General features: G+C 41.9%; 2 protein-coding genes across 3 annotated transcripts in view; one reads left to right on the forward strand and one right to left on the reverse strand.

Moving 5' to 3' along the window:
• LOC138949752 (COMM domain-containing protein 4-like) overlaps nucleotides 1–4,904 on the forward strand; it is a 62,308-nt gene extending 57,404 nt beyond the window's left edge. Inside the window, exon 9 of the mRNA XM_070321572.1 lies at nucleotides 4,459–4,904. Coding sequence (XP_070177673.1) covers nucleotides 4,459–4,502 — 44 coding nt within the window. The 3' untranslated portion in view covers nucleotides 4,503–4,904. The remainder of the gene's footprint in view (nucleotides 1–4,458) is intronic.
• A 1,058-nt stretch (nucleotides 4,905–5,962) lies between these two features.
• The window catches only part of LOC138949742 (cyclin-H-like), a 19,705-nt gene continuing 8,213 nt past the window's right edge, over nucleotides 5,963–17,454 (reverse strand). The window contains exons 5-10 of one of the 2 annotated variants that reach the window (XM_070321548.1): nucleotides 14,464–14,571; nucleotides 13,109–13,164; nucleotides 10,857–10,921; nucleotides 9,669–9,780; nucleotides 8,106–8,181; nucleotides 5,963–7,214 (exon numbers count right to left, since the gene is read on the reverse strand). In XM_070321548.1, coding sequence (XP_070177649.1) covers nucleotides 7,179–7,214; nucleotides 8,106–8,181; nucleotides 9,669–9,780; nucleotides 10,857–10,921; nucleotides 13,109–13,164; nucleotides 14,464–14,571 — 453 coding nt within the window. In that variant the 3' untranslated portion in view covers nucleotides 5,963–7,178. The other variant, XM_070321549.1, reaches the window with a different exon arrangement.

Genomic DNA, 17,454 nt, shown 5'->3' on the forward strand with positions numbered 1-17,454 from the left:
GCTTCTCCCTACAACGCCCCTGTTGTGCTCATCCGCAAGAAGGATGGGAAGGTTCGCTTTTGTGTGGATTACAGGCGGCTGAATGATGTGACAGTCTTCGATGCTGAACCACTCCCAGATGTGGAACACCTGTTCGCTGGTTTGGGTCGAGCGACTTACTTCAGCAAGTTTGATCTTTCCAAGGGGTATTGGCAGATACCCATCCGAGACGACGTCCGTCCCATGACCGCGTTCACCACTCCGGTAGGCCAGTTCCAATTTACAGTCATGCCGTTTGGACTGAAGAACGCCGTGGCTGTGTTTTCCCGTATGATGAGGGCTTTGCTGGAACCGCTGGGGAGGAACGACGTTCATAACTTCATGGACGACATTCTGGTGGCGACCGAAACCTGGAAGGAACATTTGGCTGCGCTGGAGGCTGTGTTGCGGCGCCTTGAGCAGGCCAATCTCTCTGCCAGACCGAAGAAGTGCTTCGTTGGGTTCGAGGAGTTGAGTTTCTTGGGTCACGTGGTGAGGAAGGGTGAGATCTTACCTGAGGACAACAAGTTGCAGAAAATTGATGAGGCTCCGGTTCCAGAGACCAAGAAGCAAGTTCGGGCGTTCCTTGGTCTAGCCGGATACTACAGGAAGTTCATTCCAAATTTCTCTGCAATTGCTCTGCCGCTCTCTGATCTGACAAAGAAGAATTCTCCCAACACCGTGGTTTGGACAGCCGAGTGTGAGAAGGCATTCAGGGCTCTGAAAGCCAGGCTGACCTCAAAGCCAGTTTTGCAACTGCCGGATCTGTCGCAGTCATTCACGCTCCGGACAGATGCCTCTGATCATGGACTGGGAGCTGTGCTTATGCAAGAAAAGGATGGCGTGTTCCACCCTGTCGCCTACGCCAGCCGGAAGTTGTCCACCCCGGAGAGCAAGTACTCCACCATTGAACGTGAGTGTCTGGCCGTTGTATGGGCTACCCAGAAGTTCCAGCCATTTCTGTACGGACAGACGTTTGTGTTGGAGACAGATCACCAACCACTGCGTTACCTGCAGACAGCAAAGGTGGTGAACAGCAGGCTCATGCGCTGGAGTTTGTTGTTGCAAGCCTACAGTTTCACCGTGCGGGTGATTCCCGGTAGTCGCAACGTGGGAGCCGACTACCTCAGTCGGGCATGCGTTGAGGAGGGATCTTTTGCCGTGTAGACAGATGTCTATGCTTAACTTGGGGGGCATTGTCGCGGACAGTTGTATATAGTTATAAGGTTCCTTGGTCGGGCGTTGCTGACAGGTACCTGTGTCAAGGTGAGAAGACCTGAAGCTGGGCTTAGCTCAGTGATTCGCGCCTTGCACGCTTTGCACGCATTGCACGGGACGTTCACGGTAAGCTGCGCGCTATTTGTAGAGTTCACCGTTTACCTGGTTGCTGACTGAGAAATTCATAGGCATTCTTTTTTCTGTCTCGGCCGAGACCAGATGTTTGTCGAACGGCTTCGAAATTCGTGTGTGAATTGTCGTTTGAGTTCGAAGTTATTTTCAGTAGTAATGTACGTCTACTGTGGACTTTGTTAAAGTCGGTTGCGTAAAGTGTACGTGATGATTTTCATTAGCCTGTGTGAGGTAAGTCATATTTCTTGGTCTAATTGGATAGACTTTTGTCAGTTTTTTGCTGAAGGTGAATTAGCGGCCGGTGGCAGGGGACAGGGAACCTACATTAGTTACCAGTTGTACTGTTTTGTCTCGTCTTTGTGTTGTTGTAAATAGGGTTCATCATAGCGTTTAAAAGGAAATCATTATAATGGTAAATTATATGGTAGAAGGAAACCAAAGTTTAGAGTCATTGTGCTTCCTCCTCATCCCTAATAATATTTTCTATTGGAGGAGGAAGTCACGTGTCTTATATTTGTGGGGAGATTATTGACTTTGGCCTTCTAGGCTTTCAGTGTTTACTGTCGAAGACAGACCGGACGGGAAGGTGCGAACCCTAGCTTCTCAGCATGGAGGAGGCACCACCACGCGGCTGCTTGAGCAGCAAGTTTGGACTCTCGCATCGTCACCCCCACGCTGCTGTGTGAGCAGCCCCTCTGGATCATCTCCGAGGCATCATTACGCTGTTTTGAGCAGCTATTTTTGTAACGTCACAGCGACGCCACCACGCTGCTGTTGGGCAGCAACCTCGAACCGGCGCCGTCGCTGCAGAGTGTGTGCCGTGTGACAGCTCTCAACTGGGCTGATTCTCTCACCCCCGCGACAGAGACGCAGGTGTCGACCCGAGGGCGCACCCCCCCCCCCCCCCTGAATTCGTCGAACGTGTAGATAAGTACTTTCTTACAACGATAGATATCATTTATGGAATGAGGAGGGCCTTAAAGACGTACGTTCTTTGTATTTGACTATCCTGATTGTCTCGTATGTCGTTTGTTGACATTATTTGACTGTTGTGTACTTTCTCATTTTCATTATGTTCATCTTCATGTATTCGTGTTAACCCTTCCATCGTTCCATCCATCGTCACCCCCATATTTCACCCAACTGGGAACTATTAAATATTTTCATTTATTTACATCGGTGTTCTGTGAGTGCTGTGTGGTGTGGCCAAAGTTTTTGTGTGAAAAACTAAACATGCAAACGTGCATGCACGCGACAGTAGATGATAAGAGAACAAGGATTGTCTCAGAAGAAACGACTAAATGTTTCAGACCGGTAACTTCATTTCAACATTGCACTATACAATGGACGTTCTATGTGACAGGAGAGTTTGCTGATTTTGTGTTTAACATTGGAGCGATCGTCTGCTAGAATCAGAGATAGGTCGCTTCAGATTGCAGCTTCTGGAAATTTTCAAGGTTTGTTGCCTGTTAATGAACTGGATTTTACACGTAATGTATGTCATGTACATTAAGCAACAACAAAAACACACACAAAGCAAATGGCATCGTCTGTTGACTTGTCACATGAACAAACCTGGCGAGGTATGCGTGTACTTTATACACGTGGAAGAAACCGGAACCATGCGTCTTTGTTATTGCCAATATGTTTTTGGATATTGGCAAAAATGGCCGACTTCCGTAGCATTATGCTTTGATGATCCGTTAAGGGATGTGTGAGACCATCCTATCACAGCCCCCGAATTCCCCCACGTGTCCATCAGAATAGCTATATTGTTATCTAATGAGTGGTCTCCATACCTGTCAAGTACTTTTGGCCTCTGACCATAGTAAATGGCATAAGAAACCATAGTTGGGGATCAAAAACCATAGTTAATGCGTGGATCAGGACAAACGCACAAATTCAACTTCTCACGCATACACACTAAACCAATCAGATTGTTTTTCGCAAACTAAAAGTAAAACACATAAATTCCTTTCTACACAAACTGCTCTTTATTTACCACTACATGATTGTAATACATTTACACTGCACTCTTGTTTGTTCATTTTTGTTGTCACTTGTCACTTGTGTTCTTTGTTGTATTCATCTGTGCAAATCTTTGCTTTGTCAATCATGCTGCCAGTCACCTTAAAATCATGGCAGCATGCATCAGAGTTAATTCTGACCTGCAAGAAGGCAGTCAGTGTGTCAGCTCCCAGACTGTGATCCAGCACTTGAAGGTGTTGCAGGGTTTCACTGCCAAATGGAAATTTATTCAATATTTTCCTCACACAGGCCACGTAGAACTGGCGCACATCATGCCAGAACTTCTGTTGTGTGGCTGGTGCAAGCTCCTCCTCAGAAATGAATGAACGGCAGTCCATGCCAGCAACAAAAAAAAAATTTAAATTTTTTTTTTTTTTTTTTTTTTTTTAAATGCTGAAAATGCGTATGGTTTGAGGTATACGACGTAGGACCCAAAAAACACAGAAAACCCGTAAGAATTACGCAGAATGCGTAGGACTTGACAGGTATGCGGTCTCACTCACGTATGTAAGATAAAGTTTGTTTGACCGTCTCAGAGCTGGCCAGGCTTTACACAGGATCAAAGAACATCCCTCCATGTGGACACAAACCAACAATCAACATATGCATGCTGTGCAGAGTAGGATTTGTTTTAGGAATTAATTTCTTGAAAGCCACAAAGTGTCAATCTACAAAATTAATTCATAAAATATTTCAACTCTGCACAGGAAGCAGCCAAGGCATTGATTTTCGGTATGTGTCCAAGTGGTCTTATCCCAGGTAAAGCCTGGACACATCTGCGATGGTTTCTTTCTTTATTTGGTGTTTCTTCTTCTTCTTTGTCGTTCGCTATTTGGTGTTTTACATCGTTTTCAACCACGAAGGTTATATCGCGACGGATCTGAGATGGTGATGGAACCAACTTGTTGACACGGGGCGGAATGTGCCTTGAATGCTCTTGGCATGCATGACTTGTGTGGTTTTTGGCAGTGCATGGTGAGCTTTCAGTTGCTGTACAAGGAATGAATGACAGAGAAATAGCCGCGTTTGAATTAAAATCATGTTTCTCTTGTTTTGTTTCAGAATTGCGACAAGCCAGTAGCATGATGGAAAACCTCAAGTCTTAAAATGGTGCTGCATGTTTGTCTTTAAGTGTGTGAACTGATGTGTGCAAGTGTGTAAGATTAAGAACGTGTGTGTGTTTGTGTGTGTGTGAGAGTGTGTGTATTCATGGGTGTGCGTGTATGTGTGTGTGTGTGAGAGAGAGATCGAGAGAGAGAGTTATTGTGCTGCAATATGTCAAATTAGAATATGTGCATAAACAAGTCCAGAATTGGACTAAAGGCATAACGCTCTGATGGGTTTTTTTCTGAAAGACTTGCATTGAACTTATGAGTATACATTTCTTGTGTATTTGCTTGTATTATTTACTTGTATTTCCATGGATGATAATCATGATTATAATGACATGTATAAGCAAAGAAAATTTAATAAACTGCATTCTGCATTTGCAGTTTGTTGAGTAGTAATTACTGTTGTTAATTTTGTCTTTGTTTTTGTTCTTCATATATGATGTAAACAGAAAAAAGTAATTAATCTGTCCGAGGTGCTAGCGGAGGACGTTTTTAATTATTTTCAAAACAAATCAAAGCAACTTTTATTAAGTGCTTAAAAAGAAAAGTTGTTTCAGAAGATTAGTACTGCGTTGTCTTAAAAGGTTAAGTGCTATCCCTAATTGTTTTTGATCTACCCTCGTACATTTTTGACCGATTCCGCCAGACACGGGTAAATTTCAACCACAAATGAGCCTCGATAACACTGACCTGAGTCTCTACTGTGCCCGGTGGAAGTTTTTTTTCACAACTGTCAAGTTGCGATTCACTGGGCCGCATACAATGTGCTAGCACACACACTCCCAACCGAATATATTATAATGTGACATTGAGCGTGGAGCTCTTTTCGGTATAAATGAGGGGTTTTACTCTTGATTTACGAAAGTTTACATGTACAGGGCTCAAACTGTAAAATCTGGACACAAGTGATTTTAACACAAGGCAGTACTTACAGTCTGTTTAAACACCTTTCCTTCTTCTTCTTCTGCGTTCGTGGGCTGAAACTCCCATGTACACTCGTGTTTTTGCACGAGTGGAATTTTACGTGTATGACCGTTTTTACCCTGCAATTAAGGCGGCCATATGCCGCTTTCGGAGGAAGCATGCTGGGTATTTTCGTGTTTCTATAACCCACCGAACTCTGACATGGATTACAGGATCTTTTCCGTGCGCACTTGGTCTTGTGCTTGCGTGTACACACAAAGGGGGATAAGCTGTCTGCACATAAGTTGACCTGGGAGATCGGAAAAATCTCCACAATTAACCCACCAGGCGGCCGCGGCCGGGATTCGAACCCTCGACCTTCCGATTAAGAGGCCGACGTTTTACCACCCCGCCACAGCGCCCGTCCTGTCTAAACACCTTTCCTTCTTGATCACTTTGTAAAAGTAAGATTTTTTTTAATAATTAAAAACGACCTCCGCCCCTCTCCTAGACTATACATATTCCACAATAGCCGCAAAAAGAACAGTATCTTGTCTTACTTCATATTTATTGAAGAACACAAGGCAAAATAGTTACATTTTGTGGGCTGAATTAGCCACTCTTACTTTAAGTTTTCAACAGTTGCTCAGACTTTCAAGTCCATCTCGCCTTTCAGCCATTACACACTTAATTCATGCTTGGAGCATTCATTTTCTCCTTCACTAAAGGACTTATTTGCACACATTCAGGCGAAATGTTAAGATCATTACACACACACATACACTCGCACACACAATGAGAGCTGGTATGGTTGCTTGCCTACACACACACACACCCACACACACACAATGAGAGCTGGTATGGTTGCTTGACTTGCACACACACAATTACCCAAGGCTGCATACAATGTAATTAAGCACACACACAAACACACACTCCCATAAACTCACAATCAACATACACACACACACACACAAAAGCAGCCGTCCCCTTGAAATATTAGAAGCCTAGCACAAGACTTGTAGCAGAAGTTCTCCATCATTCTGAGGCAGTGGTCAAAAAGTAACTCTGACAAGTCACTGTTGTCAAGAAAACTGAACACAAAATCTTCAGGATATTTTTTCAGTGGTATTGTGAATCTAAACCTGCCATCAAAAAAAGCAATGTTTGAGGGGCAAGTGTGGTCCAGTGAAGGACTTATGACGTCATAACCAAATATTGCTCAAATCCCCAAAAACCTTTTTTGAGCAGAAGAATGGCTTATATCTTCAAATACATATGTTTCTTACCAAAGCACTGCTGTTTAACATCTGGTCAATACCACTGAAATAAAAATCCGTAACTTTTTGTGTTCAGTGTATAATGTCACTATTTAGCAGTCTTTGACATCAAGCTTGGGAATGCATCCAGAGCTGAGGTGCATGAACCGAAAGTGGGTGCCACCCAACCAGGAAAGAACAAACCGCGTTGAAACCACAAGTCACAATCTCAACAAATCCGACACTGCGGGTGGCTCCCGTTTGGGTGGTAACTTTCTCGTGCAGCTCAGCCCAGGCTACCTTCTCTAGCAACTAGCTGTGTAAAGCAACTTATACAAACATCTGCTGAGTCGCCACAAGATTGTTGCTTACAGAATAAGCACCATCATTCACAGAAATTAGTGTAAAGCCCTTCATGCTAACATCCGTGAGGCGCCACAGGACATTTGCTTAGAGAGTAAGCACCGTCATTCACAGAAAGGTCCACACTTTGTTGGAAGTCGTGAAGTCACTCTAGTAGCTCCTTGTCCAACCGTCTCGCCTCCTGGAGGGGAAAAAGAAAAGAAGAGTTTAGAGATATCACTGCATACATATGGAAATATTGCATACAGTGGGACCTGCCCTGGCGACCACCTCTGGAAACCCTTGACCCCCCCCCCCCCCTCCCGGTTCTGCCCCTGATATAATTCACCATTTTATAGCGACCACCTGTCAGTAAGGACAACCTTTAATCAGTCCCTTTGGTAATTGTTATGGACAAGTTTGATTGTACAGTGGAACCCCCATATTAAGACCCTAAAACTGAGGTTAATTTACTGATGTTATGAGAAGAAAATTTGAAAAAGCAAGGTTTTAAAAAGGAGGAAGTTTTCAAGGGGGGAGGGGGCTCCTGTGTCCTAGCAACACTGCGATTACAGTTTATTATACTTTGAATTCACTGGGGAATATACTCACAGTTTCCTGACAAAAATAACAATCCATTAGTTCTTTTCTTTCTCTTAATTGCAAAATTACTTTGGCGTTTTTAATGGAGATTTTTGTTGCGTTTTTGATGAAGCACATATCAAAAGGGAAAGAAGCACTCAGAAAACAGCCCAACAATGAGTGAGACCTAACCTCTCAAAAGCCAAAATAATGACAAACTATGGCTCGTTTCACTTAAAAATTGTTCTCCTTTCTCCTGCTTCAGGCAGTAGACAACGGCTCACACATGACACTGCCATGGCTTGTTTTCTGCTGTCAGTGTTTCTTGACCTCTGTCACTTGAATTTATAAAAAATAAAAAAATAGACCTTACTTGTTTCTGATTACAATTCTCAAGGACCGCAAGATGTAGGACTGTTATACCAAACAAAGAATCCAATGTCACAAACAAAATGACAAACTGATCCCTTCGCAATTCCCAAAGCAAACATTCAATGAAAATAATTCAGACCTCATTCCGTCGCGCCCGTTTGTGACTCCTCAAGTCTTCGTCGTCGTCAAGCAGCTCCGCCATCTTGGCTTTGTACCTGCACAGGTGTACATGTTGTACAGGTTAAAGTTCAGTAACGCACAAGAGAAAAAACTACAGGCTAATTCAACTTTCTAAAACTCTGCTAAACTAAAAGTTAGCGGTACAACAACAACAAAAGAAAAAAAAAGACGGCTTGGGTCGTGTACGACCCATACTCTGCAAAGAGACGGCAAAACGTTTATCCCTATTCGGATGGCGTGGGTCGTGTACGACCCATACTTTTTACATTGAAACCTTCTTTGGAAAGTATGGGTTGTACACGACCCACATCATCCGGACTGTGTAGTGGCAAAGCATGATCCGGTAAAGGTTAAGTACAAAACACAAAAAACCTGTAAAGTTAGAAACAAAAATATAAACAATAAAAACACCATTAACAGCTTATGCTCTCAAATATGTATACCTGACAAAATGAAAAGATGTGCTTTGGTCGTACAATTCTCAGCGAGCCCGACCACCATGGTGACAACAAGGAAAATAAACAACGTCCCCTCTGAACCACGAAGGGACATAATCCAACAAACCCACGCTCTCTCTATGCTACAAAGGCCTGGAAGTTTGAACAATAGTTTGAATTTTGTTAAAATCATACCTTAGACCTAATTAAAAGAAGTCATGTCCTTTTTTTAGCCAAATACTTGTTTTTAGATAAAAGGCCAAAATAATTAAAGTCGGTAAGTGGATAACTTATTTTGTTTTGACCGGCACGGTTGGCCTAGTGGTAAGGCGGCCGGGTCATACCTAAGACTTTAAAATTGGCAATCTAGTGGCTGCTCCGCCTGGCGTCTGGCATTATGGGGTTAGTGCTAGAACTGGTTGGTCCGGTGTCAGAATAATGTGACTGGGTGAGACATGAAGCCTGTGCTGCGACTTCTGTCTTGTGTGTGGCGCACGTTATATGTCAAAGCAGCACCGCCCTGATATGGCCCTTCGTGGTCGGCTGGGCGTTAAGCAAACAAAACAAAAAAAAATTGTTTTGTTTTGTGGGTAAGTGGGCTTTTTTTTCCCCAGAAAGATTTTGTATGGGTCAGAACTCAGTTGTGTCCCCTGGATTTGGAAGAAGAGTACCTTCCTTTGTGAAGTATGCAAATCAAGTTTCTTTGCAGGGTCAAAATTCAAATTGAGTGTCGGTAAAAGGTCAAAATTCAAATCGAGTTTCTTTGCAGAGTCAAAATTCAAACATAGTTTCTTTAAAGGTCAAAATTAAAACAGTTTCTTTGCAGGGTCACAATTCAAATCGAGTTTCTTTGCAGGGTCAAAATTCATACAGAGTTTCTTTAAAGGTCAAAATTCAAACAGAGTTTCTTTGCAGGGTCACAATTCAAATCGAGAGTCAGCCTTGATGGGTTTTTTTTAACACCTACTAGACATCGAAAACAACTGACAAACAAACAAAATCATTCAGGTTACACACTTCCAAGAGTCCAGGATAGCTGATTTTTTTCTATGGAGACCATTAATTTTGGGTGTTTTGAAACTCACACTTCACTGTCGGGATTGTTCTCCTGGTTGCGACATCTCTCCAGCTTTTTCTGAATCTGTCCCACCAGCTCTCTGTTCAGGTCCTTGTCGCGTTTCACCATGTGTTTGATTCCTGAAAAACACGCTGATAGAAAACATCTTGCACATTGTGATCACAGATCACCCCTTTGACACGTTTCTGCAAGTGTTTGATTCCTGAAAAACACACTTATAAAAAACATCTTGCACATTGTGATCACAGATCACCCCTTTGTCATGTTTCTGCAAGTGTTTGATTCCTGAAAAACACGCTGATAGAAAACACCTTGCAAATTGTGATCACAGATCACCCCTTTCTGCATGTGTTTGATTCCTGCAAAACATGCTGATAGAAAACACCTTGCAAATTGTGATCACAGATCACCCCTTTCTGCATGTGTTTGATTCCTGCAAAACATGCTGATAGAAAACACCTTGCAAATTGTGATCACAGATCACCCCTTTCTGCATGTGTTTGATTCCTGCAAAACATGGTGATAGAAAACACATTGCACATTGTGATCACAGATCACCCCTTTCTGCATGTGTTTGATTCCTGCAAAACATGGTGATAGAAAACACATTGCACATTGTGATCACAGATTCCCCTTTGTCATGTTTCTGCATGTTTGATTCCTGAAAAACACGTTGATAAAAAACACCTTGCATATTGTGATCACAGATCACCCCTTTGTCTGGTGTCTGATTCCTGCAAAACAATAGGAATCACAAGAAATGTAGAGAAGTTACGTCCCTTCCCTATAGTAGCAATGGAGCTTACGTGACTGCTGCGTCCTTCCTGTGTGCACGAGATGTCTGTTGTTATTTGCTCTGTGATTCCTGTCATGACTCACCTTTGGTTGATGAGCGTAATGATGGAAGGTGTGATGCTTATGTATACCCCCCCCCCCCCCCCCCCCTCCTTTGCCATTTAGGCAGCCATACTCTGTTTACAGCAAGCGGCTGGGATTTGAACCACACGGAAGGCCGACATCTTAACCACCGGGCCATTGCGGCCGTCTACCTGTGTATCCAGAAGCTTGACATTCCCGAACTCATGCACGTCTTTATGTACAGGCTTGTGCTTTTCGACAGATCTTTACTGTTGAAGATAGGGGAAAAAGGGAGAGAACCCAAAAGTGATCCACACCAAACACAGAACAGACTCACTTTTCAGCTGGTAAATACACCGCTGCACATCCTCCAGTCCAGTCATCAGCACTTCAGTCACATATCTGAAACAAACAAACGTACAGCACTTCTGTCACATATCTGAAACAAACAAACATACAGCACTTCCGTCACATATCTGAAACAAACAAACATACAGCACTTCTGTCACATATCTGAAACAAACAAACGTACAGCACTTCTGTCACATATCTGAAACAAACAAACATACAGCACTTCTGTAACATATCTGAAACAAACAAACGTACAGCACTTCTGTCACATATCTGAAACAAACAAACGTACAGCACTTCTGTCACATATCTGAAACAAACAAACGCACAGCACTTCTGTCATATATCTGAAACAAACAAACATACAGCACTTCTGTCACATATCTGAAACAAACAAACGTACAGCACTTCTGTCACATATCTGAAACAAACAAACATACAGCACTTCAGTCACATATCTGAAACAAACAAACGTACAGCACTTCTGTCACATATCTGAAACAAACAAACATACAGCACTTCCGTCACATATCTGAAACAAACAAACGTACAGCACTTCTGTCACATATCTGAAACAAACAAACGTACAGCACTTCTGTCACATATCTGAAACAAACAAACATACAGCACTTCCGTCACATATCTGAAACAAACAAACATACAGCACTTCTGTCACATATCTGAAACAAACAAACATACAGCACTTCTGTCACATATCTGAAACAAACAAACGTACAGCACTTCTGTCACATATCTGAAACAAACAAACGTACAGCACTTCTGTCACATATCTGAAACAAACAAACATACAGCACTTCTGTCACATATCTGAAACAAACAAACGTACAGCACTTCTGTCACATATCTGAAACAAACAAACATACAGCACTTCTGTCACATATCTGAAACAAACAAACGTACAGCACTTCTGTCACATATCTGAAACAAACAAACATACAGCACTTCTGTCACATATCTGAAACAAACAAACGTACAGCACTTCTGTCACATATCTGAAACAAACAAACATACAGCACTTCTGTCACATATCTGAAACAAACAAACGTACAGCACTTCTGTCACATATCTGAAACAAACAAACATACAGCACTTCTGTCACATATCTGAAACAAACAAACGTACAGCACTTCTGTCACATATCTGAAACAAACAAACATACAGCACTTCTGTCACATATCTGAAACAAACAAACATACAGCACTTCTGTCACATATCTGAAACAAACAAACGTACAGCACTTCTGTCACATATCTGAAACAAACAAACGTACAGCACTTCTGTCACATATCTGAAACAAACAAACATACAGCACTTCTGTCACATATCTGAAACAAACAAACGTACAGCATTTCTGTCACATATCTGAAACAAACAAACGTACAGCACTTCTGTCACATATCTGAAACAAACAAACATACAGCACTTCTGTCACATATCTGAAACAAACAAACGCACAGCACTTCTGTCACATATCTGAAACAAACAAACATACAGCACTTCTGTCACATATCTGAAACAAACAAACATACAGCACTTCTGTCACATATCTGAAACAAACAAACATACAGCACTTCTGTCACATATCTGAAACAAACAAACGCACAGCACTTCTGTCACATATCTAAAACAAACAAACGGTAAAGCGTTGTCATAAACATTTGCTGAAATTTACAGCGTCAAGAAAACCTATCTCACATGTCCATGGAATGGAAGTTCATAATTAACAATCCAGGTGTGTCCTCTGCTGAGTGTTCTTCTGTAGGCAATGAACTTTTTTGTTTCATTTTGATTATATTATTATCCCAGTGCTGGCGAATTCAGGTCGCTTTCTTCTAACTCAAAGCTTGCACCAACACTGAAGTGGCATCACCCCAGTGTGTGTGTTTAGGTGTTATCAGCCAACTTCCACTTCCGGCAGAAAGGCCGAGGTCTTTGTAGGACCCCGTGACCCACCATAATAGACCATTTTTGGAAATAACTCAGTCACAATTTGCAAGGATTGTGGAAGCTATGCGCCCCGCCATCCATCCCTGCAAGTCGTGGATTGTCCTAAAGAGAAGCTGGTGAAAATGGCTGAAAATCACACAACTTGCACGCTTGATGCTGAAATGTCGAACTCTAACAGAAGTAAAAAAAACTAACACTGACCACAATCACTTCTGTCTGAACTCTTCAACAACTGATATGATGCCCTTCTGGATGTATTGACACACATACCTGTCCATGTTAATCATTTCCTTGCCGGCACTGTACAGTATTCCTGACAAGGCAATCTGCAACAAAAATACAATAACATCATTTAACTGTTAATAGACAAACAGTGGTGTTGGGAAGTCTCCCTCAGTAATTATCTTCTTTTGCATTGGTTTAGCAAGAAAAAAAACAAATTTTAACTCATATAGTCATATGTACAAACTCACTGACTCTTTATCTGATATATTCTGTACAGTAGTATTTGTTTCATTTTCATAACAAACACAATGTTCAGTGCCTGTTGTACATGCATGCAGCATCACAAGATAAATATGTTACAGTGAACCCCCCCCCCTTTTTTTTAAATTTATTTAATAGGCCCTAAAAAGAAGGGAATCTTAAAATGGAGGTAGACTTACAGAGATAATGAACAGGAAATCTGACAAATCCAGGTAAAAGTTCAAAGGGGGAAGTCTTAAATTGAGGGGCTTAAAAGGGGGGTTCAACTGTATATATATTAACAGCTATCGTGTTTTCAGCGTAGCGATAGGGTCGGATATTTTGACGAGAACAAGTATGATACGCTGATTCGAAGACAAAGCATATTATACTTGTTTGACCGCGGGTCTGCTGGAATGTGTTTGTTATTACGGATATGAAAGCATATTCGCAAACTTCCTGCGGAATATGGCCTGATGATCGGAATAGGGCTGTGTGAGTCTATCCAATCACAACCCCCGAATCCCCCCACGTGTCTATCAGAATAGCAATATATATATATGCAAACCTTTGGCATAAAAAAATGCGTTAAAGTACTTACGCATAAGTGAAGAGACATTGGAATGATAATTTTGCCTGTTCACGGCCCGAAAAAGTATCCATCTTGTTCAAACTTTAAAATGACGTGACCAGCGACGAATACATCACTACAAGATAGGTATACCTTTGACGTAATAACTTTGCAATTTGCACGTGTACATCTGGTTTGATTACAATCAAAACGAAAGTAGATCTAAGCTTGAATGTACATTTTATTTTTGAAATATTTGCTTTGTGATTCGTAACTGAAATAACCATGGTATTGTGTTGCTTAGTAATTGATACATGAATTGGCGTCTCGCAGAATTACACGCCCCTGAGGAAGGCCTGGCAACAGGTCAAATATTTGGGCTGCCACTTGAAATTCTTTTTTTGGTTTTTCTTTTCCTTGATGTTGACACTTTCAGCAAAACATACAAAACTAAATATCAACAGATTTAAAAACTCTGAGCAATACTTCTCAATCATTCAAAGACAACAACAAAAAGAAAAAAAAGAAACTAGAAAATACAAAATGAAAAGAAAGTACGAGACTTGCAGTGAAGTTGAAGCCAACCAACCTGAGATGGAGAGAATATCAACACAATGTCTGACAGCAGACACCTGTCGATGTATTCCTCGGCGTTCTTTCGTAGCCTCTCTGGGTTTTCCAACTCTTTGAATCTTGTCTGAAACAAAATAAAACAAATTCAATAGATGATGCATTCATCACAACCATTTAAGCAACAACAACAAAAATAAAAATTTTATTTTCATTTTTTTAATAAAGACCCAAAAACTCACTTTGAAGAAAACGTCCTGACCTTACAAGTGATCCATATCAACAACGGTTAATTTTTCTACACAAATATGAAAACATTCAGTGACTTAGTTTTAATATTCATTTGTTCAGATCAAAAGCAAACAACCTAATAAAAGCAAAAGTTTGTCAATCACAACAATAAAAACGTTGCTCCCATGCAAATACAATCTCCATTAATGCGTCAAAATATTGACACCTATCTTGACACCTTCCTTAAATCCCATACACACTGTCTGGTAAAGTGCGACAGATCTAACCAGGCCTTTACATGAGACAGGTTCTTCTTCGTCTTCTTGCTCTTCTTCTTCGTTCATAGGCTTAGACTCCCACGTTCACTAATGTTTTTAGCACGAGTGGATTTTTACGTGTATGACCGTTTTTACCCTGCCATTTTGGCAGCATACGCCGATTTCGGGGGTGGCATGATGGGTATTTTCGTGTTTCTATGACCCACTGAACTCTGACATGGATTACAGGATCTTTTCCGTGCGCATTGGTCTTGTGTTTGCGTGTACTGTGAATTAAACAAAGGGATCACAAGCAGGTCTGCACATAAGTTGACCTGGGAGATCGGAAAAATCTCCACTCTTAACCCGCCAGGCGGCAGCGACCGGGATTCGAACTCACAACCTCCCGATTAGGAGGCCGACGTCTGACTTGGACGCCACTGCACTTGGAGCCTGATTGGTTACTTCATAGAGTGGACATTTCTGTTGAAATAATTTTGTAACTCACATCTGTTTAACCTGCAAAACTAGGGGAAAGGGTGGCCGAGAGGTAAGTGCACTTGCCTCGGAAGTGAGAGGTTGCGAGTTCGACCCAGGTTCGGGGCGTAAGCAATTTTCTTCCCCCTTTCCTAGCCCAGGTGGTGGGTTCAAGTGCTAGTCTTTTGGATGAGACGAAAAAACGATCGGTCACTTCGTGTACACTACATTGGGGTGTGCACGTTAAAGATCCCATGATTGACAAAAGGGTTTTCCTCCGAAAACGGCGTACGGCTGCCTAAATGGCGGGGTAAAAAACCGTCATACACGTAAAATTCCACTCGTGCAAAAAAACCACGAGTGTACGTGGGAGTTTCAGCCCACGAACGCAGAAGAAGACAAAAGGGTCTTTCCTGGCAAAATTGAATAGGCATAGATAAAAAAAAAGTCCACCAAATACCCGTGTGACTTGGAATAACAGGCAATATAAGTAAAAATAAAACAGAAAAGTAAATATTCGTCGTAAATGGCTTGAAATTTACTGGCCGATGTGAATGCGTGATATATTGTGAAAAAAATGCCATCTCACACGGCAGAAATTAATATGTAAAGCGCTTTGAGAACGTCAAGCGCTATATAAATCTCCCATATAAATAAACTAATGGGGCAAACAAAATAAAAAATCAAATTCTGCACAGGAAGTAGTGAGACTTTTAATCTTTTGATGTGTGCAAGTGGAGAATTGCTCTTACTCGATGTAAAAACTTGGACACACCCGAGGCAGCTTACACGATTATTTACACAGGATGAAAGATTTCTACAAAATTCACCTTGATGCCAATAACAAATCCCTACCCATGTAAAAGCCTGGAAAGACCCAAGGCGGTTTACACGAGCATGTACACAGGTAGAAAGATAACTGCACAATATTCACCTTGATCTCCCTTCCAATGTAAAAGTTTGAACAGATCCAAGGGGGTTTGTAATTTCTCTTTTAGAGATGAATAAAGATTATTGTATTGTATTGTATTGTTTACACAACATTTTACACAGGGATGAAGATGTTTCTAAAAAAATTCACCTTGATGTCAATAACAAAAAAATCAGCTCCTGTGTGAACGCTTCAACAGATCCGAGGTGGTTTACATGAATACTTACACAAGAGAGATTAGCTACATCCATCTCAAAGACACTCACCTTGATGTCGATAAAAAAATCTGTTCCTGTGGGAACGCTTCAACAGATCTGGGTCCGTATGCATGAACTAGAAGTAAGAAACACTGGAAGTAGAGGCCTCTTTTCGAAGTGGGAACTCCCGAAGTCAACTTTCTAACTGTTCACAATGCATGAACTGACTTGAACGCCAAAGTAGTGACAGCGAGAGTATTAAGGTCAAGGTCGGGGAAATTGGGGGAATCCCTACTAATACGCATGCGCACGTTTCTATCAACATGGCAGTCAACGAAAATGGCAAGGCACGTGTGCCGCTCAAAAAGAAAGTAGACACGGAGGGGCGTTCTGCGCCTTTTTCAGATGGTGAAATTGCTGTACTCTTGACAGAAGTGTTTTACGAAAGAACGGTTATTCTGTCCAAATTTCAGAACAGTCTAACTGTTAAACATAAAGACGCTGTCTGGTCCAAAATTGCCAAAGAAGTGTCGGTCTCTCTCTCTCTCTCTCTCTCTCTCTCTCTCTCTCTCTCTCTCTCTCTCTCTCTCTCTCTCTCTCTCTCTCTCTCTCTCTCTCTCTCTCTCTCTCTCTCTCTTACGACACACGCACACACAGACAAACGTACACTCATGCACATACTGACACTATGACACAAGTGACACTGACGGCACACATAAACACACACACACCACACACTGCACACACACACACGCGCGCGCGCGCTCGCGCGCACACATATACACACACACACGCACCCATACACGCACGCACACAGTCACAAACAAATAACCACACACTCACTCTCTCTCACTTTCTCTCATTCTCTCTCAATCTACACTCATACACACACTGAAACTATGATGACACAAGTGACA

The sequence above is a fragment of the Littorina saxatilis genome, linkage group LG16 (assembly GCF_037325665.1).
Source record: "Littorina saxatilis isolate snail1 linkage group LG16, US_GU_Lsax_2.0, whole genome shotgun sequence".
Lineage (NCBI taxonomy): Eukaryota > Metazoa > Mollusca > Gastropoda > Littorinimorpha > Littorinidae > Littorina > Littorina saxatilis.